The sequence below is a fragment of the Punica granatum genome, chromosome 6 (genome assembly GCF_007655135.1).
Source record: "Punica granatum isolate Tunisia-2019 chromosome 6, ASM765513v2, whole genome shotgun sequence".
Taxonomy (NCBI): Eukaryota; Viridiplantae; Streptophyta; class Magnoliopsida; order Myrtales; family Lythraceae; genus Punica; species Punica granatum.
Window position 1 is genome coordinate 16,628,795 of NC_045132.1, and position 26,091 is coordinate 16,654,885.

At 35.3% G+C, this 26,091-nt stretch overlaps 1 protein-coding gene across 2 annotated transcripts; it reads left to right on the plus strand.

The window, feature by feature from the left end:
* Positions 1–16,060: 16,060 nt before the first annotated feature.
* LOC116212460 (RNA-binding protein BRN1) lies at positions 16,061–22,069 on the plus strand. 2 transcript variants are annotated; one of them, XM_031547086.1, is made up of 9 exons: positions 16,061–16,389; positions 16,534–16,616; positions 18,525–18,576; positions 18,719–18,844; positions 18,955–19,034; positions 20,222–20,401; positions 20,763–21,036; positions 21,432–21,575; positions 21,668–22,069. In XM_031547086.1, exons 1-9 carry the CDS (start codon positions 16,227–16,229, stop codon positions 21,793–21,795), a joined length of 1,230 nt encoding a protein of 409 aa, XP_031402946.1. In that variant the 5' UTR covers positions 16,061–16,226; the 3' UTR covers positions 21,796–22,069. The 2 variants fall into 2 exon arrangements, with proteins under 2 accessions (XP_031402946.1, XP_031402945.1); XM_031547085.1 differs by having other exon boundaries at positions 16,074–16,389; positions 20,715–21,036.
* Positions 22,070–26,091: the final 4,022 nt, after the last annotated feature.

The following is a 26,091-nucleotide window of genomic DNA, read 5'->3' on the forward strand; positions in this document are numbered from 1 at the left end:
TCAGAACCCAATGGGATCTGACTAATCCAGTTGGGAGATCGAGCATTAAATGTTATTCTTCCTCCCAACAAGTGCGCTTCCCGAGATTCGAATTTATGTTATCCTTCTTACGGGAATGAGCTGCTAACCACTCAATCAATACTTTTATGGATGGTTTTTCCCTTTTTTTGCTCCCATTAATATACATGGGATGGCAAAGAAGTCCACAATATGGCCCTTGGGAATTATATTTGACGTGAATATTGGATGATTTATCGGGATAAGTCCTCGTCTCACAGTCTCCCAGACCATGTGAATTGGCAATTGGTTGATTTTGCATCTAGATTGTCGAGTTAGTTGGTTAATTGGATTCGTGTTCACTCGTTTAAGATCCCATAATTAATCTAAGCAGCTGCTTAATTAATTTGATGCATCTGGCACGAGGATTGTCGTAACTTGTCAAAAGTTTGGAAACAGTGAGAATTTTCCTCAAATTCACATCATTATAATATAAAAAAGTCGAAGTGCAAGATGTGATTGCCCCACATAAGTTGAAACTTAAACCCCCAACTTCATGTTGATTGACATTTAAATTCCGGTTAAATGAACACTTACTATATTTTATTTGTTGGTGTATTCAATGTATTTTTTTTATCGTTGTTCGAATCACATGTATGTAATGATAATTAATTAATGATTTTTTTGAAAATCAAAAGTTTTCTCAATAATGCAAAAAAACAACTTGAAATATATAATATTCTTTTATGTTCAATATAAAAGTCAAGGCGCGAGATATGATTCATCCGTAAGGTAAAATGTAGGCCCACATCTCGACGTTGATTGACCTTTCAATTTCGGTTAATTGAACCCTTACAATATTTTATTTGTGGCATATTTAGTGTAGTTTCAATAGTTGTCCCTATTACTTGTACGAGCTAATACGTAATTAGATTTTTTTTTTTGGAAAACATCGAGATATTTAATACTATTTTATATTCAAAGTGCGTCCTACAAATAGAAGTTGCGATAATTTGTTCACCCTATCTCCTATATCTTATGATATCTCTCACTCTTTCTACAAACCATTATGTATACTAGCAAATATACCAGAAGCTAAATGGCAATTGCTCAGAGATAACAATGACAAAGAATTAAATGAGAAGAAACTTTTGCTCACGTGGTATTAAAGTCATAACTCATGAGGCAAAAACGTGTAAAGTAGCTTCTGAGTTCAAAATTTTGATGTCAATAAAAGGATAACTCTTAGATATTCGAAATTCATATTCCAAACAAGTTTTAGGCAAAAAAAAATCAAAATTTATCCAATAGTAACCTCTGTTGGTGTTTCATGAAGTGGCCTCTTGTCTGTTAAGCCGATCATCTGCTCAGCCATATGATAATTCAGATAGGCACACTTCGTATAAGAAAATCTAATTGGTTTTCTGATAATAAAAGGAGGGAAAAACGAATTCAGAATTCATTCATACCCTCACTTACAATATAAAACCTTTCTCTAGTTGAAATACCTAAAAATAAACCATTTTATTATCTTTCTGAGTCTTTCTTTTCTCTCTTGAGCAAGTGAACAGTCCATTTTTCCATTTGGCACAAAGTTTCTTTACTATTCTGAAACATTGAGTCCCATACTCGACCATGATGTCATTATGACCTGTAATTTAAAATTTTAGTAGATCACTTAATTGGACCGACAACAAAGATAACATGTAATGTAAAACTAATTAATTACCATATTACTGAATAAAATCCAACGTTAAAAAGAAAGCACAAAATGTGATTAGAAGAGAGGAAATTTGAGGTGGCATGGCTATCAAACTAGTAGTGCAAAGAATGTTTACTTCTAACGTTGAATCGATTTATAATATTATTTTATTGGAAAAAAAGAAAGAAATTAATACTAAATATTACGAGCTACCAAGGTTTAGTTTAATTATTAATACGCCATCAACTTAATATAAAAAATTCTCCTGTTATAATTGAAAAAAAAAAAACATCAATTGGAATTCCCTCACCATATATCTATATAAATAATTCTTGGGGCTAAATTTGATGGCTGCTGGATTATTTTGAGCTCGATTTGAGAGGTTGGCATTTCCTCGGCCAAGCCGATACCTAACTTGGAAAATGTGAGCTTGACAGGAAGCGGGCCTGATTGGGCCTCTCCTGCGTACATTATCAAAGTTACAAATGCACCGTCCCTAACCCGCTGTTCGAGCTCGAGCGTCAATCGGGCCAATGAATCGTTTTCAAGCATTACTCATCAAGTGTACGCTAGCTAGTTATAGCTAGTCCTCATTCAGGGGGAGTCATCTGACAAATAAAACCCAAATCGAGCTCGAACATATAAGGTGTGTGACTTCAATGCTGAGTCCGAGCACAAACGCATGTGCGAAGGAAGATTGAATCAAGCTGGAACCGGGTGTCAATCCGAGACGATCCGTAGCTCACTAATTATAATCAAAGGCCACGTTTGATCTTCCGGATATAGACTAGGATAATATTTCTAAAATTCTAAACCCATGTTTGGTGCTGATAGGGTAGGGATTGGGTTTGGGACTCAGCGGGATAAATAATTAAGGAGCTAATCCCAGTTAGGAGTGGATTAAAGTTGGATTGGGATAGGCTTTTTAAAAGATGAAAATGCCCATGTATCTTTTTTTTTTAAAAAAAAATTTCCAAAAAAACTGCCCTTTTTTTTTTTATTTACGATGGAAGCTAAGAGCCCCCATTACCCTAGGAATCATTCCTCCCCTATTCTCTCCTAGAGAGAGAGGGGAGGTAGAATGCATGGGGCTGTGGTGACTAGTAACCAAGGACCTCAATTGGGGCAGTGGTAGTCGGAGGGCAGTGGTGGCTGGCCTTCAAGCCCCCACCATCCCTCTGTTCCTTCCCAATCTGGTTCGTCTTTTTATCCAAATTACAAATCTTGGTATACCCCAAATACAAAATTGAGATATTCAATATTTCATGAAATTTAAAATACCATGTCATCCCATCCCTATCATTAACCAAAACCCAACGATCAACATAGTCAAAGTTCAATGGCACGCCCTCAGTCATCCTTATTAACAACTAATTCGTACTAAATTAATTAATGTTTTGCGTGTGATCCGCCGTAATGTGGCAAAGTCAGCATCAGCCCGCTTGCGGTGGGGCAGGTTTCCTTGATCCACATAAGTAGGAAGCCAAGTAATAATTGGTTTGTTGGTCATTGGGTGGCTGCCAGTTTGTCTGCGCATGATTTTTTTTTCTGAGCCTGTGCGTTGCATTATATAATTATTACATGTCAATGCAATATTTCTCTCTTGATTTTTTTTTTAGGAAATTAGGTATTCCGGATCTATTATCTAATATTAATCCTGATGTTGGTGTGGGTTCGACTCGATCTTGAATTATTCCAAGTTGATTTTATGTTAGCTCATGATCGATGTACTTTATAACTACACCAGATCACATATTATTTTATTTTTATGATTTGAAGAAATCACTTCAACCTAAATACCAAGAGGTTTTTTTTTTTCTAATCTGTTCTCATGAATGAATTTCATGTGCTTCTTGATATTTCAATTTCCAATTCTTTACACCCGTTCGGAATCAACTCTCGCAAGAAATGAGTTTAATTCAGTTAATTTCATTTCGATTCAACTCAATCCAGCTCAATTGTAAATAGTGACCTGTAAGTCTCCTCTGTTACTTGATATTGCTTCTTAATTTTTTTTCCTTCTTTCTTTAGTGCTTTTTTTTGAAATGTTAGAGTTTGTTCGACGAATCTTCACAATTCGTGAACACCCTACAAGTCTAGGGGCAGTAAGTCTGGTTACACAAACCATAGTTTTCTTTTTGGGCAACACAAACCATATTATAATGCATAATTTCGTTGTCAATTGAACTTGAGTTTTTACTATAAAGAAGTCATTCAACTACCATATACAACACAGTGCAGTCCCCAATATCAAATATCACGATACATATTTTGTGCTGGTTAATAAATGTTTGATATGCTTGCGTTCGGACTAAATAATTTCTCCAGATACTCTCTTAAATTTACTTAAATATTATTTTTTAGAAACAATTTTGAAAATATTTTTAACAATAACATTAAAAGATCATTGGAAGAAGAAATATATCCTACCCAAAAAAAGAACAAATTCATTTTGGAATATATAATCTCAAGACATATATGGTATATACCATTTAACATATCCTCTAATACATAATTAATTTTTTTTCGATTACAGAAAAGGATTATGAACCTAATATAATAAAAAAGAATCACGAATAATTTCACAATGAATATCGAATTTGAAATCTTGATCGCGTGCATGTAAAAAATTGTATATGTTCACAAAAATTTTCAGGCGCGTTTTCTTTCTCGGATGGAAACAAAAGGCCATTTTCCGTCCTTTTCTTCCTTATTTTTTTTATCGGAAAAGAGAAAGAACAATTGACAGTACATGATTATCATAAAAAGTGTAATACTGACCAATATCCGCGTGTCCATCAATAAAGCTGACCAACATCCATATTTCCACGTGGCAGTTCACAATTTATTTTTACATCAGGCTTCTCTTAACAGGTTTCGCTTCTTTTTTTTTTTCTTTTTTTTTTTCCTTCATCACCTCATGCCAAAAATTCCGATAAACCAAAACCAATTCATGTCTAGCCCAGATCGGGGTTAACGGATAAAATTCTTCGGACCATAAATTTTTTTCATTTATAGAATCTAAATTCGAAACCTTATTTAATAGGTGTAATCAATCCAGATTGATACACGATTGGTCTCCAATGGATTTAGAAGTCGGTCCATATATAATATCTTTTTTTATCATAAGAGAGGTATGTGAGTCATAGCATAATGGAATAAAAATCTTAAATATTTAATAAAAGGGTAATGATAATTTCACAGCGAGAATCGAACTTGTAACATTTTGGTTGACAAGCGAAGGTATAACACAATTTCTCTTCTTATTATATATATATATATATATATTTCGATTATAATGGAGGCCTATAGACCTAGTAAAATGAATAAAAATCCTAATATCTAATAAAATGGCAACGATCTGGGCACTGTCTCGGAGAGAGACTTTATGAAATAGACATGTCTGTGAAGATGCGGACTATCTGCACCTGGACAGAAAGACCCTATGAAGTTTTATTGTTCCCTGGGATTGGCTTTGGGCCTTCCCTACACAACTTAGGTGGAAGGCGAAGAAGGCCTCCTTCCGGGGGGGTGGTCGAGCTATCAGTGAGATACCACTCTAGAAGAGCTAGAATTCTAACCTTGTGTCAGGACCTACGGGCCAAGGGACAGTCTCAGGTAGACAGTTTCTATGGGGTGTAGGCCTCCCAAGGGGTAACGGAGGCGTGCAAAAGTTTCCTCGGGATAGACGGAGATTGGCCCTCGAGTGCAAAGGCAGAAGGGAGCTTGACTGCAAGACCCACCTGTCGAGCAGGGACAAAAGGAAATCCCACTGAATATCAAACCTAAAATCTCTTGATTACCAGGCGATATTATATGTCATCGCGCTGCACTCTCTTTTAATTCTTTTATATATTTTTATATCTATATGTTTTGGGGATTGCATGGTTTTCATTTAGCGCACACCTTGGGAGATCTTCTATGGTATGAGACAAACATTGATACATCAACATCATTTTCCCCATGGCTTATTTTGGTGCAAATGGATTTCCTAGCGGTATATATGTTAATCTTTATATACGGTCAACTTCTCGATGTCATCAGTCGTCACTGGGTTGAGGATGATCTGACGGGCGGTCAGTTCAGCTAGTTGGCCTTGGCTCCCTGTCTCCGAGCTCAGATGGGACCTCAGCTTTAGCCCTCGAGCTATATGTTGTGTTTGTGGTAGGGTCCTTAGCCTTGAGCCGCTATGCCGAAGTTGACCTCCGCGTCAAGTTGTTGCGTGTTGAAATTCATCCAAAAAGTTGAAACGATGATGTAAATCATGCATATAGACCACCAAACCAAACAAAATAACCACCGATCAGTCCCCGGGAAGTGCTCTAATTTCATGAACATGTTCTCAATGAAAATAATTCTAATTTCATGAAAAACTAGGCACGGTTCGAACTGTCAATGGGAAACTTTTTGAATGTTCACTGTGGGAACATTGTCGGATTCCAATCACACCATGGTGTCCGTTCAATGCCTCGCAATTAATTACTCCACAAAATGGATCTTCGTTAGTATACCCGCTTATGCGCGCACGAATGGGAGTTTTAGTGATAGGTCATTGAGAATATCCGACCTCTCTATGTTCGCTTGGGCATATCTTCCATTTACAATGACCTGTGGAATAGGGACCACGCAAAAGGTTCTGAAAATTGACTACATATCTAACTAGCAACATCCAAATTGTGCCCGAGTGTGAAAAGCGTGGGAAGCGATAGGGCCGAAGAAAGAATAACAGTATTTTATTTTCGCAATAAACTCGGTTTTCGGCTCCTAATTCACCAAAAAAAGAAAGAAAGAAAGAAAGAAAGAAAGAGTCACAGTATATTTGATTAGCGGATAGTAATGGGAGGGAAATTGTCAACCATGTATTCCACTTTTAGATGATGCTTATCTTGCGTGCTAATATATATGGTTAGTTGTAAATGGTTTGGCACCTTTTTCCCTTAAAATCGTGGATTTGAATCTCATAAATTGTGAAAATTCATGCTAGAGATCTTAACCCCTTAATGGCTTACCTAACTTAATCCTGGATTAGTCAAAGTCCGTAGGACTTTTTGGATACTATTCATACTGAAAAATATTATCTAGCTAGTTATTTGCTGCCAAAATTTACAGTCAATTAAAAGATATTCAATTTTTTAAACATTATTAGTAGTTGTCCTTGTGAGCTCGATTTACTCTTGTTTGGGGATATTGTTGAGCCTCCATACTCCATCTTTGTGTTGTTTAGACCTTGTATGTTAACGCAATTGGGGTTCGGCCCCTCATTCACCCCATTAAGTAAATAAATAATGAGTAAACTTTGGGATTTATTAATGTTATTTAATTAGTATTATTAGTATTGCTATTGTAGTTGTTATTATTATCTTCAGAATTAGTCCTTCTGCCTGCGCAATTTTATTTAGTTATTTTCAGTTAATGTATTGTGACTTAGTTTTAGAGAGTACATTTTATTCCGTACATGTGCTATATGATTGAAATAGAACAGTTAGAATAAATGAGTTAGAATTGTCGTGGAATGAAAAATCATAAATTAAATAGTTTTGCTATATTTATCACAAAGAAAATGGTGCATATATTTGAAGGAAATCATTTCGGATTAAAATGATTTTTCATTATTGGTAAACAATAGGATTTTAGTACTGTCGTTGATGGGCTTAATTAGTCCAAACGACATGCTGATGTTTGTAGCAATTCACATGTTTAATTTGTGTAAACCAAATTTTTAGAATTGGGAGGAATTTTGAATGTCTTTTGCGTTCTTTTTCCTCGTGTAGCAATCGATGTGCTTAATTAATTGGTCTGAACGAAATTTTCTGTTTGCAGCCATGAAGTTTGGTTGATGAAATTTATGGTATGACCATAAAGTTTGGTTGATGGTGGTAATGTGGGGTCATGATGGATGATGCTGGAGAGATATATTGAGACTATCATATGTATTAACTATTATTGGAACACTACAGGAAAAATACCATAGGGAGGCCTTTATTAAGGCCTAAGGCGACGCTTAGTGACGTCGAGATAGGTAGGGTGACGTTTGTCCCGACGCATAATTATGGGTTGCCCCATGTTCCGTCGCTCTAGGTTTGCCGACGCATACTCGTAAACTTCGGCCCAACTAAAGCTTAGGCGACCCAAAGGAGGAGTTGGTCTAATTGCAAGGATTTGGCATCACGTCACGTGTGTCGGCTCTAATAGAAATGGGCTGACCCATAATACTGCTGTTCGAGCATTCCCTGGGTCAGCCTAGCTGTGTTGACTTAGCCTAAATTAGCGTCCAGCCTGATTTGTTTTTGGATCCCCTCTGTCAACAAGCTTCTAGCTTGTTGCCCGTTTAAATCGAACAGATTTTTATTGGTTACTGTCAACTTGTCGCCGGCTTGTTGACAGATCACTATAGTGAGGATTAATGGGGGCGTGTCAACATGTTAATAACCTGTTGCTGATTAACGCAATGTCGAGAATTACAGCAGAGAATTGCAAATCCACCGCAACGAAAATAATTGGGAATAAAATTATCACACAATCACATGACCTGACAAAAGGCCAATGTCACCAATTCAACAATATAACAGTAAAATTACTTCGCAGTCATATGTTTAGCAAATATGACAACATTTAACTTACGCAATGTCCCAACCTCCTTATATCCCCTATTTAGCACGGCCTCGTACCAAAATCTTGAGCAGCTTAGTTTCTAGAGCCTCTTCTCGAGTGGCAGCCTCTTGACGGATTTTTTCTTGTACAACACGATTTTCAGTTCTAATTTGTTCATCCCGGAGTGCTTATTCAACTCGAATTTCTTCTTCCCTACGTGCTTGTTCAGCTAGAATTTCTTGTTCCTGGTGTGCTTGTTCGGCTCGAAGTTGTTCAACTTGCTGTGAATGCTGTTGCCAAACATGTTTGTGCAGTCTTTCGAGTTCTGGGCCTTGTCGGCTTTGATCGACTTGAATAAGCACCATGAAATTTCGATAGCGTTATCCCATATCCATATCCCCTTATCCTTCCATGCTTTTCCGGCCCAAAGACTTAGGTGAACACCTCATTTTTCACAGCAACTCGATCAACTATCAGGCCGTCAGTTTTTGATGCGGAGACACAATCTTCAACCTCCCTTTTTGCTTGATCCTGAAATTATTAATATAAATAACCAAGCTATATATACAATAATGAAACTAATTAGATGATTACTGCATTATAATACTTACAAGGAGTTGTGCGGCCTCCTCGTTGATTAATGAGCTATCGCCATGCTGATGCTGGTATTCGAACCTCTCGAGCCTTGAAGGATCTCGAGCTTCCCTTTTATTCTATAAAAATTGAAGTAATCACATAACATATTATTAAATATGGAATGAACTCATCATTGAATGATCAGAGAATTGTAAAATAGCTAATAGATGCCTCACAAATTTGCACGCAAGAGAAGAAAAGCTAGTTGACCCAGCGGTGTGTAGAAACCACACCTTTTTCCTTGATTCCTTCCCATTTTTTTTTTATTTCTTCTGTTAACCAAATCAACCATATTCATATATATATATATATATATACAGCATGCATTCAAAAGCTCAGTCATCCCAGTACAACTTCATTCAATTGTACATACCGCATTTGTTGGGTTGGACCAATACTCTACCAATTTCTTCCTCTGTTCTTCAACAATGCCTTCCAGAACCTGTCGTTGTACATAACCTACTGAATACTCTGCTTCTTGAAAAGGGTCAAATATTAGTGTCTCCACACGGTTCCTTCAATCTTTCCGAAGTCTTGCGACGTGCTTCAAGGTCTGTTTATGTTCCTTAACACCTTGAAAAACAAACTTCTCCTGCAAAAGAGAATAGTAATTAATTCATATATGTATATGAAACAATGGCATTATGGTGTCCATAACCAAGGAAATCATATCCGACATTACATGTACTATCTGCAAAATATCGTCCTTCACAAACCGTGGGACTAGTTTCCAATTTATGATAGGGTAAATAACACTGGACATCATAGTTTCTGAAGTAATTTCACCGTACATCATATTTTCAAAATTTTTTATGACACATCCCAGAATATATTTTTTTAATTTCACCACACATAATATCGTCACTTTCCCGTCCAAAATTGGATTGAATGATAACATTACGACATCTTTAGGGACAATTTGTACAAAAGAAAACTCGTGGGATTTAAAATGGAATAAAATGTAAAAGAGAGAGAGAGAGAGGAAATCATAACTATTTGTATACCATGAGGCGCATTTTTGGCTGTCTTGATATTAAACTTGGTAAGGTGTGAGCCCACAAAAGTGTACGGAAGCATAATCTATTCTGATATCTTATAAAATTTTCATGTCCATGCCCTATAAGCGATTGGACTCATCTCCAATTCAAAAATTTGAAATAATAAGTTGTGACACCCAATCTCTTATAAACTTGTGACTTACTAAATTTTTCCATATGAGATTTTCTTACTCTCAACAATACATTGCCACCTGATCAAAATATTAAGAAAAGAAAAGGGAAGTATCAAAAAAATACTAAAAATCAAAGAAAAAAGTTTAGTGAAAATAAAAAGGCCAAAGCTAGGGCTTATTGAGGCTCAAAAGTCGGGGTGGAGGCATGCCGGCAGCTCCTATCCGCCGCAATGAGGTTGCCGGCAACTCCATAAGGTATCATCGACTCATCCAGTGGGTAGGAGTCACTGGCAAAAGCCAGCAAGCTCCCAATTTCGATTGGTTTTCCGTTTTCCTTTTTCTTTTTTTCCTTTACTTTTTAAAAATTTCTTAATATTTTTCAATTTTCTTAATATTTTGATCATGTGTCAATATCACATCCGAAATGTTACATCGATAAAAATTTGATATTATGATAGAATTGAAGCATAATTAAAAGTATGTGCTTCTATATAAAAATAATTCGTGATATATTTAGGATAAATATGAAAATTTAGGATTCTCTATATAATTTACCATGTTCTTTTTTATAAAAGAGAAAAAAAAAAAGAAAAATCATATATGTTTCTTCCTTCCATCCTTTGTTTTTTGTCTTATTGTAGATTAAATCTTGATTTAAAAAAATCAGCCACGAGTCGCATTGGGGGCAAGGCAGGGCAAGGCGAGGCACAAAAGTAACAACAAGGGCCAGGTTGGGTCGGATGGGAGAAAGGGCGCGTGACGTACACGGGGGAGCAGAGCAAGTGGGTGTGTGGGGCTTGGCGGGACAGCCTGGCGGGCTTGTTTTTGAGCCATGGATTCAACCGAAAATAACGGTTGTACCCCTCAGCCGCATCCCAACCCATCTCATTCTGTCCTCTTCCCATCTTTGACATGAATTTCCGGTCCTACCCCTACCCCCTCGTACGTATCAAACAAACAAATAATAGACAGACCTTAATGGAAACAAATAACGGTAACGTAAACACGCGCACGCCCTTCAAATCCGGCCTTTTCCGTCGAAAAGGACCCCACACATCCACGTAACCTGTCAGTTTGGTCAACTGCAAACTTTCTTTTCCACTTAATCATGAAAAATTATCGGGGAGTGAGACTAATTTCTGCTCGAATATCGATAAAATTTATCCATAGTGATGTGATTTGTATTTGTACGCGTGATTTAACCACATTCATGTGTTAGTTCTGATCGATTTTATGGAAACAACCAACGAGGAAGACGAAAAGAAATGTTCCAAATACAAAATGCATCTCTTGCTCCAATTGTGTGAAATAATTATGATCTTGGGAAGTCATCTGCAAGGCACCAGCTGAGACCCCACCATGGTAAGAGAAAATTCCAGACTTTCCGAGAGAAGGAACAATGTAGAAATAAATGATTTGCAGTCTCACTATCACAATCACGTAGAGGGCAGTTAAGCTGGTTCGAGTTGAGCAGACCTTTTCTTGAAAGAACATCCCTTGTATTGACTTTTTTGTGGAAAGCCAGCCATATAAAAAATTCGACTTTCGGTGGAGATAAGTCGTACCAAGCCATAGAGAAAAAAGTGGCCGATCTCTCTCCAAAGAAGAAGGATTAGAGAGGAGTCGATAAAATGACTTCACCGAGAACTCTCCTGCAACCGATGGCCTCCAAACAATCTTGTCGCGAGAGTCTCGGTATAATTTGCGGGAATCAAGTAGAAGGACAAGGATGTCTAGCATATCCGACTCCCAGTCAAAAAGGTTCCGCCTCCAAGTGAAGATCCAACGCCAACTTGATTGTCCCAGAAACCCATTTCATGAACATAGGCATTTTTATTGAGACAAATAGTGAAAAGTTTTAGGAAAACAATCTCTGAGAGGAGATTCACCCCACCAAGGATGTAGACAAAACTTGGTGTTTTGACCGTTCCCTATTAAGATCAATAGGTTCGAGGAAAGAGCATGGTGGACTTGAGGAACAGACGAGCAAGAATGGAAAATGGAGGACCAAGGACTTTTAGAAGAGGAGATACATTGAGAGGGATAACAGGAGAAAGAATCTGAATTATGAATATCACCGATGACTTTTTTTCGACAGGGAGTCACTTTCATAGCCAAACCTCCAAAACCATCTAGCCAATAATGCACGATTTTTGTTGGTAACAGTCTCCAAACCAACACCCCACTCTCTTTGGGCAAAGAGATCAAACCCCAACTTGCTAGACACATTTTCCTTGAGCCAGCACACCCACCCCAGAAAAAAGATCTGAATGTCTTCTCGAGATTTTGAGCAATTGTTTTAGGAACAGAAAAATGGGAAAGGTAGTATACTGAAAGGGTACAAAGAACAGATTTCAGAGAGTAAGACGAGCGCCCAAAGAGAGAACTATCAAGTGTCGTTTAGATTTCATTTGCTCGAGGAGTGAGGGAAGCATGGGAAGCAGTAGTTGATGGGAAAACTTTGAAATGATAATTTGGCAGGTCAGCAGTTTCGCCGGTACGATTCTTCTTTAAAACCATTTACAGGAGGTGCATCAATGCATTTTAGACTGATCTAACTGTGTTAAAGAGACAAAGGCTTTCCGAAATTATGTTGATTAATTAGTTAATTAATTAGTATGAGTATTATATTTATTCTCTAATCAATTCTTTGCGAGGTTAGGCAGCTTTCTGAATAGCTTCCATGATAAAACTCAACTCAAGCTGACATTAGTTAGCTTAAAACTTTAGGTTGTGTTTGGTTTTAGAGTTGAATTTTGATTTTAATTGGTTTGTAATGATTGTGTTGTTAAATTATGAGAAAAAGTGTAAAAAAGTAATGAATAGTTGAGAGAAAGTAATGATTGTGTTGTTGAATTTTGGAAAAAGTAACTAATAGTTTAGATAAATTAATATTAAAAATTTAATTGAATGGCTAAAAAAATTGAAGAAAAAGGGAAAAATAATAATTGTGTTGTTGAGAAGATAAATTGAGTTATATAGAGTATAGTTAAAAAAATATTTTGAAGCCAAACGAGCCAATATATATATTTTTCAGTCTTCAAGAAACAAAATTTGACTTGTCAAATCTAATAAACTGTTGGTTGAGTAGTAAATAGTCGTAAAAAAGATAATACAAGATTGAATCTTGAGGATCGCATTTATAAGGATGAAGAATAACCTCTAATGCTTTCGAACACCTAAAATTGAGATAGTAAAGTCTTCACAATCTAATTATCAAAAAAAAAAAAGATTTACCTATCAAAACTTAAAACTTTATCATCGTAGATATTTTATAGGTACAAGTCACTCCATAATTTGTGCGTTCTTTATGTTGTAAGTTGTTTGGTAATCTTTCAAGTGGTTGTTCCTATACTTTAAATCTTTAATTATATATGAAAAATATATATCCTCCATATGCTCTTAATGAACATAATTAATAAACTATGCCGCACCCAATAGGGTTAATCTTTCAGAGCAGCCATCTATAATCATCTCAAATTTTAACATCAAGAGCAAATTTAGAAAAATGCGCATGCGTTTGTCTGTCAATCTTATTACTTTTCATGCAATAAGCTTTAAAAATTATATTAATCCCAAAATGTGGGGGGAAGGACAGAGCGTCATTGAATCAAGAATAAACTATATCTATTTAAAATAGATGACAACTCTAGTAAAAGATCAACATTAGAGAAATCATCGAATGACTCGATTCAGATTGAGAAGGGAAATAATCTATTTCCATTAACTTGACCAATTCATATGTCTTAGAGAAGATTTGATCGGCACTCAACATTTTATGGTCGATGCCGCGTTGATCCAACGGTTGTGAGAGCTAAGGGACGGCACTGTTGAGGACAATAAGAGTGCGTTTGGATTTAGAGTTCAGTTAAGTTTAGTTGAGTTGAGTTGATTTTTGGTTTTAATTGATTTGTAATGATTGTATGGTTGAATTATGATAAAAAGTGTAAAAAAGTAATGAATAGTTAAGAGAAAGTAATGATTAAGTAATGATTGTATTGTTGAATTGTGAAAAAGTAATGAATAGTTGAGAAAATTTGATATTAAAAATTGAATTGAATGGTTAAAAAAAATTTAAAAATTTTAAAAAATAATAATTATATTGTTAAATTGAAGATAAGTGGAGTTGATTTAAGTTGAAAATTTTTTAAAAAACAAACACACCCAACTTTTTGGATTTGGATCTGGGAATGTAAAGTTGACGAAAAAATCAGCTATCCAATCAAAAGCTGCCACGTGGGGAATTACTATGAGCTGACCTCATGCTATTACCCTGAATCCCCTTCCAATTGGCGGATTCAAATCTAAACTAAAAATAGCTCGTACTTCATCAGATGCAGAAGGGCATAGTCGTCATTGCACCGGCCCCCCGGTTTTCTTTCAAGAAAAAGAAAAGAACATCGGATTCTGGGCCCCACCATGGATGAGAGACTACAGCTATACAAGATTAATAATCAGTCCACTTATAAACGCCTTTGCTTATCATTGGGGGGTAAGGGGGAAAAAAAAAAACAACAAGAAGAAAACTAGTAATATAAGTTCACTTACAATTTTTAATATTTTTTTTTGACAAATATGGTTCACTGGTAAATCCATATTAGATTATTATAAGTATTTGTGATGATAAATATTAGTTTTATATATAATTAAATAATGCGATTTAAAATATTTTCTTAAATAATTTCTTCATTATATATTGTGTCTTAATGGATTTTTTCGGCAAAAACCATTTGGTTTTGAAAGAGTTTAATTTCATTTATCAACTTCTCGCTTTTCTTTTGAGTATTATTATCTAAATCGTTTCTTCAATTGCATACTACTATTCATACCTGTCACACGTGTTAGGTGAATTGATTAGTTAATAATATATCCACCTCAACTAATAAAGATTATACTAATTCATGGATAATTGATTTGATTATAACCAATTATTCATAAGAATTTCTTACTTACCATGTTAAGGCTGAGATTTTTAATCAGTTGACTGGTGCAATCTAATATTAAAAGAATGAAATGTGCAATATTAAAATTTTCGTTATCACTTTTTTGAAAAATCGAAAAGTTAGGATGCTTTTTTTTTAAGTGAAAAGTTAGGTGTGCACGTAGTACTATTTAGGATTAGGAAATTAGTTGCATGGATAATTGGAAAACAACATGGCAGCTTTAATTCCAAGAAAACTGAAAAAGTGTTGGGGATTTTTGTGTTTTTCTTTATTTATCAAATGTTTGGTTTTTGCATAATTGTCCATTTCAGGACAAAAGGTTTTTTTAGATACTGTCGCGTCGACTTAATTAATTCTTATCCATTCCGGATCTCAGAAAGTCCCACCCCTCCAGCTGTATAATGGCAGAACCGCAAATAACTCGAAAACCGAGCCCATTTCCCACGCATTAACTGATCCATATATGCTTATATCTTATTAATTAATTAATTAATTAAAAGATAAAATAACTACCGTGAGTGCCAATTCAAATATTTTGACGGTCCTTTAAATAATGTCCTGGATGCGAATTTTGTTTAGGAGGAAATTTATGTTGAGAGAGTTCGCATCGAACTGGATTTTTAGCCTTTTTGAACTGCATATACTGAGATGAAAATTAAAATTTAATGGTGAGTTTGATTTGAGAGTTAAAATAATTTTCATTTTGATTGTGAAAAATAACAAATGATTGTATAGTGTGTTGAGTTAAAGTTAAAGTAAAAATTTTTTACTTGAAAAATATGTTTTATTGTGCAGTGTGATGAGTTAAAGTTAAAGTTAAAATTTTTATAATTTTAACTGCGAAATCAAACGGAGCGTTTTAAAATAGTCCTCAATTACCCCTCACCAAAAAATTAAATTAAAAATATTAAAAAATTGTCGGAAAAAAAAAGAGAAACAAAGCGACGACTCCACGGAGAAACCAAAAAACCAACGCATTCTTATGCGTAGAGAGAGCAGGAAAACGAATTCTGGAGAGAGGGAGCTTCGTTGTAGAGAGAGAAAGAGAGGACTGAATTGTAGAGAAAGAGAGAGAGAGAGAGAGAGAGAGAGAGAGAGAGAGGGACTGAGCGAGCGGAGCGAGTTCGAGTTCGAGAGAGAGGGTTGGGGTGGGGAGGGGACTACTGTGCGTGGGGGAAGGTCATTAATGGCGGAGGCGAAGAAGGAGAAGAGCGAGGACAGCGTGAAGCTGTTCGTCGGCCAAGTGCCGAAGCACATGGACGAGGTTCAGCTCCTCGCCCTGTTCCAGGAGTTCGCCCTCGTCAACGAGGTCAACGTCATCAGGGACAAGGCCACCCGGGCCCCCCGCGGTAAGTTAGTTGCATTCATTCATTCCCCCCCTGCCCCATTCCGCGATTCGCCGGATCCCGATCGAGATTCGGACTGTTTTAGCCGCCCTGCCGCCGTTGCTAGCCCTAATTGTCCCCTCACGGCGGTTCTCTCGTGGTTTTCAGGGTGCTGCTTCGTAATATGCCCGTCGAGAGAGGAGGCGGACAAGGCTATCAGCGCGTGCCACAATAAGAGGACTCTACCCGGGGTTAGTTGCTGTTTTCCCTTTCGATCTGTTTAGTCCTCTGCTCATAATGCCTCCACATTGTCGCGTGTTTCCTAGGAATTGGTCTCTGAGCAGGTCCTAATGTATGTCTGCCTCTGTTTCCCGTTATTCTGTTGAGGCGTCTGTTTCAGTTTTTAGTTGACTGTAGTTAATGTTTTAATGAACTGCTTGGGAGGATAAGCCATGAGTGTTGTCCGTGATGGAATATTCATTATGTTTGTCTGGTGGGGAAGGGCAATATATGGTGTGCTTCTTCCGGAAGCAGAGACATGCATTTGGGCAAAATAACCAATTGGAGGAGTGTCTTTCTAAGTAAGTATAGTGTTAATTGTTCAACTTCACAAAAAATGATCATTAATGTCGGAGCAGAAACGTGCCTTTTCATCAAGTAGCATAGCACCATGCTACTAGGATGGAGTGCCTTTATTTGGCTTGTAGTCAAGTGATTTCTTTAGGTAATAGTGTTAATTAGTTAGTTAATGCTTATCTTCCTTTGATGGAGAAATACTTTTTCTCATAGAATGGTTTGATTCTATGGACTAGATACCGGATATTTAAAATGCTTCAATGTTTCAACCCTAAAGCATTTCTATTCTGTCTTTAATTTCTTGCCTTTCATGATGCGAGTATGAGCATTTGAGCATTCAAAATTGAAAAGAAAGTTATGTGCAGCTTTATCAAAGAAATTTTGATCATTGTATTCTTGAGGTTGTATGTTCCAGTTGAATACTACTCAGTAAGACACTTTCATACGGTTTTGATCGATTAATTTGAGTATGTATTAAAACCAAAATTTCGTTATCAAATGCAAATAAAGGTGTCTTTGCTGGTTGCGTGACTATTCAGATTAACGGTGTAATGAAGAACCCTAGAATGGTGTCACCTTCTTTTTGAAGGCATCAACTACAGCAGAATATCCCCCCCCCCCTCTTTTTTTTTTTGCATTAACTGTTGGGACTACTGGACTGCTGTCTTGCTCGATTCTTTCTTTTACAATTTTGTAAATGAAGCATTCGGTCGAAATCCGTGGTGAACCTTATGGATGTTTATGATTTGGAAGTTTGATTATGTTAGCTTTCTGTTTATTTGATTAATTAGACTAGGAAACTGTTTTTTTTTTTCGCTGAATGACTAGGAAACTGTTAAGTTATTCTATAGTTGATACAATTGAACATGAGAATTTCCTAGTGAAGTTTTTGCCTGGAAAGTATATGTAAATTGAAATAGGCCATGCCATGGTTGCTGCATTGCTTTTGGCATGGGAAGGGTTAGCTTATTCAGTTTCAAGTTGCATCTTTGCTTCATACGGTCATAGACTGAATCATCCATTGTAATTGATATAATTTCAGAAGTAGCGGTTTTACTCTCTCTTGGCTCTGTTTCAGATGATGAGTAATTGTGGTACTCAGATGATAGGTGAGGGAGTTAGATTGCATTATAGGTAAACCAGTTCTACTGTGATACTTGATAGTTAAGTTGACCTCTTGCCATTCTATATCAGGAGGCGGTTTCTTTTTAAGACTTTATGTTATTTTTTAAATTTCTCGGGGTCGAATGCGTCTGGGTGATGATTGGGTCACTGATGTGGTAAACAATTAATTGAAAAGGTACTAGATACCATGTTCAGTGATGTGGATTGTGTTTCCTGGGGTTATTAAGGTTGCTATTTTCATCTTGAACATACATTCTATGATTGCTACTTTCTGAAGTTAGATCTTAACCATTCAATCGCATGGATAACTATATGGTATATGTAAGTTAGTTTTTCTGTAATCACTTGAATTGATGCTGACTTCTTGTATCCTTGTATGTATTATTGACGTTACTGCTTGGCAGATTGACGCCATTCTCACTCTGATCAAAGGCCATCCTTTTTTTTGTCCACTGTAGGCATCTAGTCCTCTGCAAGTGAAATATGCTAATGGCGAGTTGGAAAGACTAGGTGAAATTATGTTTTATTTGTTTCTACCCTGAATATAGTTGTTCTTAATTGTTTCTATATGTTTAAATTAATATCCTTATTCATCTTACGGTCACTTATTATTACATGGTCTGACTTCAATCTTTTCTATCCTGCAAACCAGAACACAAACTGTTTGTTGGCATGCTTCCAAAGAATGTAACTGAGGAAGAGGTTTCTGATTTATTTTCCAAATATGGAACTATAAAGGACATGCATATCCTAAGAGGTTCTCAGCAGACTAGCAAAGGTACTCATACAAATGCAGAGCTGTTCTTGGCATATTATAGTACTAATAGAGTTGAGACTCCCTACTGTCCCTGTCATTTGTTTATTTTGCTACTTATATTTTCACAACAGGATGCGCATTTTTGAAGTATGAAACCAAGGAACAAGCAGTTGAAGCTCTAAATGCTCTCAATGGGAAGCACAAAATGGAGGTTTGTCTCATTTATGTGGCTTTTGCAGTAGCATTTATTGGGAATTCAGATTTGTAGGAATAACATTCACTACTAATTTGTACTCTCTTCAATGGTCCAACAATAAAGTAAAATTTAATATATGCACCCTCAGAAAGCTCTTGGATATTTATATCGAATTTGGCATTCTTTTGCTATTTTGGCAAAGGAGCAGGTGATGACATTTCTTCAAGTTTTAGAGTTTTTTTTTTCCCCCCTTCCAAAATCTCTCGATTCACCATGTTGGCCGAGTGATAGTGGAAATCATAGAAATCCAAGATTATGACTTTTTATTCGCCGAGTAGATTAGAGAAATTCTTTTGGCAACACAAGTAGGTTAAGGAAATAGAAAAGGATTGGTTCGTATACTAGGTAATTATTTTGCATTGCATATAGTTAAAACCTTAATCAATTCATCCAGCATAACTGAAAGCTTTCAGCTATATGCTTCCCAATCAAGCTTTTGAAGCAGCATTTTACTAATTTTACGCAATAGCTGTACCATTTTTCTGTTTATCAATTGTTTGAATTAGCTTTAAATTCTCTGAAACTTCTCTACATGGTTCCTATTAATTCTTTTTTGGGATGAGTAAGTTCCTGTTAATTATGTACTTGAAGAACAGTTCAGCATGCACATAATGGCATTTATTACTCAAGGTTCCTCTTTACTATGTGCAACTTGAGCTATAAATACCATTATATGCTTGCCAAACTGTTGTTCAAGCCAAAACGATAAAATGCTATTATTGATGAATGACTAAGGATTGTCTTTCAAAGATTGGGAAGCTATGAAGATGGACCACGTGTGAAAGGATTACCCTTGGAACTGGACTGTTAGATTATACAATCTGTCCTTTCTTTGTCTTAATTTTGTGTAGTACAAAGGCTCTATTTCCATCTTTAATAGGCTTCCAATGCAATACATGCTACAAGTCATACCATGGATTCTTACTATGGCAATTTCTGACAAATTTTATATTGAACCTTTCCCATTATCTGAGGCAACCACAGAATTGCATATTTATTATCTATGGTACCATGAAGCAGTTATTACCTTTGATCAATAAAATATTCTTAAGCTTCTGGTCATTTCAAATGTTCATTCATCTCTGGTTGTTATTCTAGTAAGAATGAGTGATAGGCTGATATTGTCTTTTTAACTTTTTCAGGGTTCAACTGTTCCTTTGGTTGTCAAGTGGGCTGATACTGAGAAGGAAAGGCAAGCCCGGCGGGCTCAGAAAGCGCAATCCCAAGCTGCTAACATGCCTAACACTGATCCACAGAATCCCTCATTGTTTGGGGCCTTGCCAATGAGTTATATCCCTCCATACAATGGATATGGATATCAGGTTGGTCTGGGTCTGATAAACTTTTCAGAGTTTTTACTTACAATTAATGTAATTTAGACAGAATTTTGGACTAAAGAGTAATTATGTTCACAATTCTTGGACATGCAACTGCGTAACTGATACTTTATGTGAATCTTCGTATGCGGTTGCATTAACATAATGGCATGTAATCGGCATTTAACTTTCAAATTCAGTCTTGGCCATTCTTATTTGTGGGCCTTAGTTTGATTGTCGTGGTCAGCTAACTTCCTTCTACTATAGGCTAATATGCAAACTTGTTGAGCTTCAAGTTGTTGATGATTATCCTTTGTAGGCTCCAGGATCTTATGGACTTATGCAATACCGAATGCCACCCATGCAGAATCAGTTTCACAACATGATTCCTCCAGTAAACCAAGGGAGTGGTGCACTACGGGCAATTTCTCCAGAACTTGCACATAGGAACTATTCCATGCCTACTGCGAGTTATATGGGTTCTGCATATCCTGCCGTGCCCGGCCTTCAGTATCCCATGGCATACCCAGGTGGACTTATGGGCCATCGGCCTTTCAGTGGTTCTGCTGCTTCCACAGTTGCAGACAATAACTCTGCATCCTCATCAAGTGTCAGCCAAAGCCCCGGGGGGCAAAGCGAAGGTTTGTCACTTTCTGTTTCTCTTTCCATGTTTTTCTCATGTGAAAGCCCCTGTGAGACTCACTTTTGGTGCAGTTTAGTTGATAAACTTCGGTAGAAGGAGAATATTCCCATTCTACCGTCAAAATTCTCCCTTGTCCAAATAGACGGACCTAAAATTGAAAATTGTCAGATGCCTGCCTCAACCTCTTAATATATTATTTCAAAAAGAACTCTTGGCTCAACCGGCCCTTCCAGCTAGGCCTCTAGCATGTCTTTGGGTTTGGATCTTGGTTAATCGAGCCCGAGCATGGCCTGATATGGCCAAATGCAACCTCTTCAAGAGGTTGGTCTTGTGCTGAGCCTGGCCTTTTTCTTCATCTTCTTTGTGTTCACTTTTACTTTTACTGGAATGCAGGGCCTCCGGGTGCCAATTTGTTTATCTATCACATACCTCAAGAGTTTGGTGATGAAGATCTTGCCAGCGCTTTTAGGCCTTTCGGTCGGGTTCTGAGTGCAAAGGTTTTCGTTGACAAAGCAACCGGTGCCAGCAAATGTTTTGGTAAGAGTTGTCCACGTAAATCACCTCAGAACCGATTGCATACATACAGTATCGGAGTTACACAGCTTGATCTTTACTTGGGGGTTTTTCAGGGTTTGTGAGTTACGACTCTCCAGAAGCAGCTCAATCCGCAATTAGCAAGATGAATGGACACCAATTAGGGGGTAACAAGTTGAAAGTCCAGCTTAAGAGAGACAACAGGCAAAGCAAACCTTATTGACTTAGGAGGAATTTAAGTCGGGTCAGGAAACTGTGTAGGATGACAAGCATTTGTAGCAGGGGTGGATCGGAGAATGTGCGCGGGCAGTCGTATATATCGGTCTGTGTCTGCTTCGGTCCATTTCTGCATTTGTAATTGGGTGGTCTGTGTCTTATGGGATTGGGAAAGTCCCTCAAAACTTGTAATTTATGGGTCCATTCTGTACTCTGTAACATGTGTATCATTGGAAGCTCATTCGGACATTAATGATTTATTGATTGATTTTTCCTCGAAATCGGTTGCTTTTCATCTGGTTTCGGATGGTTCACGTTACTATGGACAAAAAGAGAGCAATGACCAAAAGGGCATAGTTTGACTATCGATTTCGAAACTGTTCAAAGGAAGGATCGGATGAGGCATGGCTTCCCTTCTAGCTGCCATCACTCCTTACGAGCTACCTCTGCCATCCGCATCCCTTGATCTTCTGACCATCCCACACCCATCTCATGGCCATCTTCCCGGGCGGTGTCGTGTTTCCATAACAGAAGAAATCTCGTTTTTTTTCTGATATAACTTAATGGGCAGCTAGCTAGCTAGCCAACTGTAACCATTTTAGGGTTTTATAACTTGATGCGCATATTGACGCATCTTCCTGGCTTCATTACAAAAGGTTGGTCCAGTTTAGGAAAATACAAAGTGCGCAAAAAAAAAAAAGAGTAAAAATCTATATATCTATATATATATATATAAAGTCGTAACCATACATTAAATAAGGATAGAAAAGAAAACTTCAAAATAATAGAAGGTTAAAGAGATAAAATCCTTACTAATTCATATATTAATAAACTATATAACTATAACTATATATATATATATATATAAAGTTCTAACCAATACAATATCCCTTACAAACTAATGAATGTAAAGAAATAGCACGTCCTCTATCTGTAGAGTACATTGAATCTACAGAAATGGCTATAACAATAAATATGGGTAATAAAGAAAATGTCAAAATAATATAGGGATAAAGTGGTAAAATCCTTACTAATCAGATGTTAATATACTATATATATTATAAAGAAAATATTCAAAAAATGTATGAAAATGTATTTCAATCACTTATTATCATATCATTAACAAAGAAAAATATAGGAATAATATTTTCCTATAGACCAGTACGATGGTCTAGTAGTTAAGTATCAAGCGCTCCACTTGAACATCACGAGTTTGAACCTCACTAAGGACGTAGAGCTCGCCACTATGTGGATGTATTATGGGATGGCGGTGGCCGACTCATAATACTTGATTCAGTGGGCCTTGGACTTAATTCACTAGTGTGTTGGTGGGGCTGCGGTGACTAAGTTGGACTAAAGTCTCAGCGAGTTATGGCGAAAGGAACATTCCGTGGTGGTTAGGTTCCCTTAGTTGGGGCAGCCACAACGGACTAATAACTCGACCTAGCATTTTATTCAGCGAAAAAAAAAAGAAAAATATATTCACCATTTAAAAAAAAATAACCAATACATTAAATATAGGTAGAAAAGAAAATGACAAGATAATATAGGGGTAAAATGGCAAAAGATTTACTAATTCATATGTTAATATACTACATATCTAATAAATAGAATATTAAAAAATATAGGAAAAATATTTCAACCTCTTATTATCATATTGTTAATAAAAATATATATTAATCATGTTAAGAAAATAAATAATCATGTACGTTTATATAAATTTAAAATTAATTTTAAAAACTAACCATTATAGCTAATCTTATAAAAGGTTAATTAATTTAAACTATCATCCAAGCAACTAAGTCATTTTATCTAAAAGTGTTCAAATTTATAAAATTTAATAAATGGAATGTCAGTTATAATAAAGGCGCACAAGAAAATAATGAAATTTAAAAATTTTGATAGACTCTAAGGTTTTATTCTTTCATAAAATAAAACTAATGATTTTATATAAAAGTATTCAAATTACAGATTTATATTAATTTGATAATTGCAATGTTGTATATATTGTATGAACTCCTTACTTAAGAACTTTGGTTATGTATTTATTATATATTATTCTATTACAAGCTTGAATTTATTGCATAACCTTTTACATACTAAAATAAATTACAAATTCAAACCAATTATTGTTTTCATATTTAAAATTTTATAATATAATTTTCTTTATAAAGTTCGTGCAACGCACTGATCCAATAAACAAGTATATATATAAAGTTGTATCCCGCACATTAAATAGAGTTAGAGAGGTAGTTTTTAAATATTATAAGGTCACAAGGTAAATGTGCAAATAATATTAAAAATTGAAAAATATTATCTCAAAGAAAATAAATACTATATTAATGATATATTTACATGAAATAAATGTAAATAAAGAGTGACGTAATTGTAAATATATATAATTAATATTTATATATGCCCAAAAAATAGAAAAATAATTTTTTAAAATTATCCTCAAAAGACAAATAATTTATGACATTTTATTAAAATAAATAGATACTTTGATCTTTTATGAAAATAATTGAGTCATTTTAGCAAAAATTGTACAAGTTTCAGCTTAATTTATCTAAATATAGTTATATGAATTTAACTGCAAATATTAGATTAGAGTGTATATATATATATATGCATTATGCTCAATATGTCACAATGGAAAGATATTATATATACATATATGGAGAGAAATAAATTACGGTAAATAATTTACATTGCGTTTGGTAATAGAGTTAAGTTTGATTAATTTGATTTAGTTTGATTTAAGGAGATGAAGACAAAAGTAGTTGAAAAAACTTTGTGAAAGAATATGAATGAGAAGATAAAAAAAAATAATGATTTTGTTGTTGAATTAAGGAAAAAGTGTTGAATTGTTGAGAAAATTTAGTATAAAAAAATTAATTGTAATAATATATAAGAAAAAGTACGAGAGAGAATTTGAAGAAAAATACAAAAAAATAATAATTGTGTAATTGAATTGAGGGACAAGTTAAGTTATTAATTTTGTAAACAAACAAAATGTTAAATTGTTAAATATGATAATAAAAAATATTAATTTTCATCTTCCAACACTAATAAATCGGCTATAAAAGAAATAGTCCACTGATTGTTTGCATTAAATGGTCTCATAATAGTATTTTTACAATCAATGCCAATGTCAATATAATAAAATTTTACCACAAATATTGTATAATAAATTGAGTATAATAGTAAATATATTGTAAATTATAGAGTAATATGTTAAATAAAAATTAATTAACAAAACATATTATTATAAATAATAGTAGTAAATATAAAACCGAAAAACACATTAATTCAGATCATTATTGTTATTTCAATAGTAAATAAATATTCGTAATCTTAAGAAAATAAAGAAATTTTATGGGTTAATAACAAAAAAAAACACGAACTTTTTACATTTTAACAATCCAAGCACGAACTTTTTTCCTTAACTTAAAAGTGCACAAACTTTCAATTTGATAACAATTCTAACACGACATCAAATTTTTCATTAATTTGGACGGAATTTAGGCCACAGAGGCCGACGACCCCGATATGGGAGAAGGGCGCAGGCAACCCCAATCGGGGGGTAGTGGCCAAAATCGACGCCCCCACCCCTCGGAATCGGGAAAACCTTCAAATTGAGGATTCTCCCGATTCCGATAGGTGGAGCCATACCTCAGCATCACCTCTCGATTGGGTTCGCCTGCGCCCTCCTCCCTAGTTGGGGTCGTCGGCTCCCTTTGTGGCCTCGATTGCGTCCAAATTAATGAAAAATTTGACGCCGTGGTAGAATTGTTATCAAATCGAAAGTTTATGCCTTTTTAGATTAAGGAAAAATTTTCATGCTAGAATTGTTAAAATGATAAAAGTTTGTGTTTTTTTTTGTTATTAATCCAAATTTTATAATTCTATGAATTTAAATTTTATTGCATAATGTTTTAAAACTATTTCAAATCTTATAAAAGTTCAATTAAGTAAATGTCAAATGGAAATAATTGATCCATTTTAGTTAAAATTATTCGAATTCACGAAATTTAATGTATGAGATTTGACTAAGAGTAGCACAACATATAGTGAAATATGATTTTTTTTAAATAAAAATTATCCTCAAATCTTCTTTTTTCTGAAAACACATAAAAAAATCTCAATTAAGAGGATATTGTAGAGTACAACAAAAGGATCAAGATCTAAAGAGATTACTCAGAATAACAAAAGATAACTGGAAAACAACTACAATGAAAAAAGTTATAGTTACTAATTTTTTATAGGATTTGATAAAAGATAATTTTGAAAACGTTACACTACT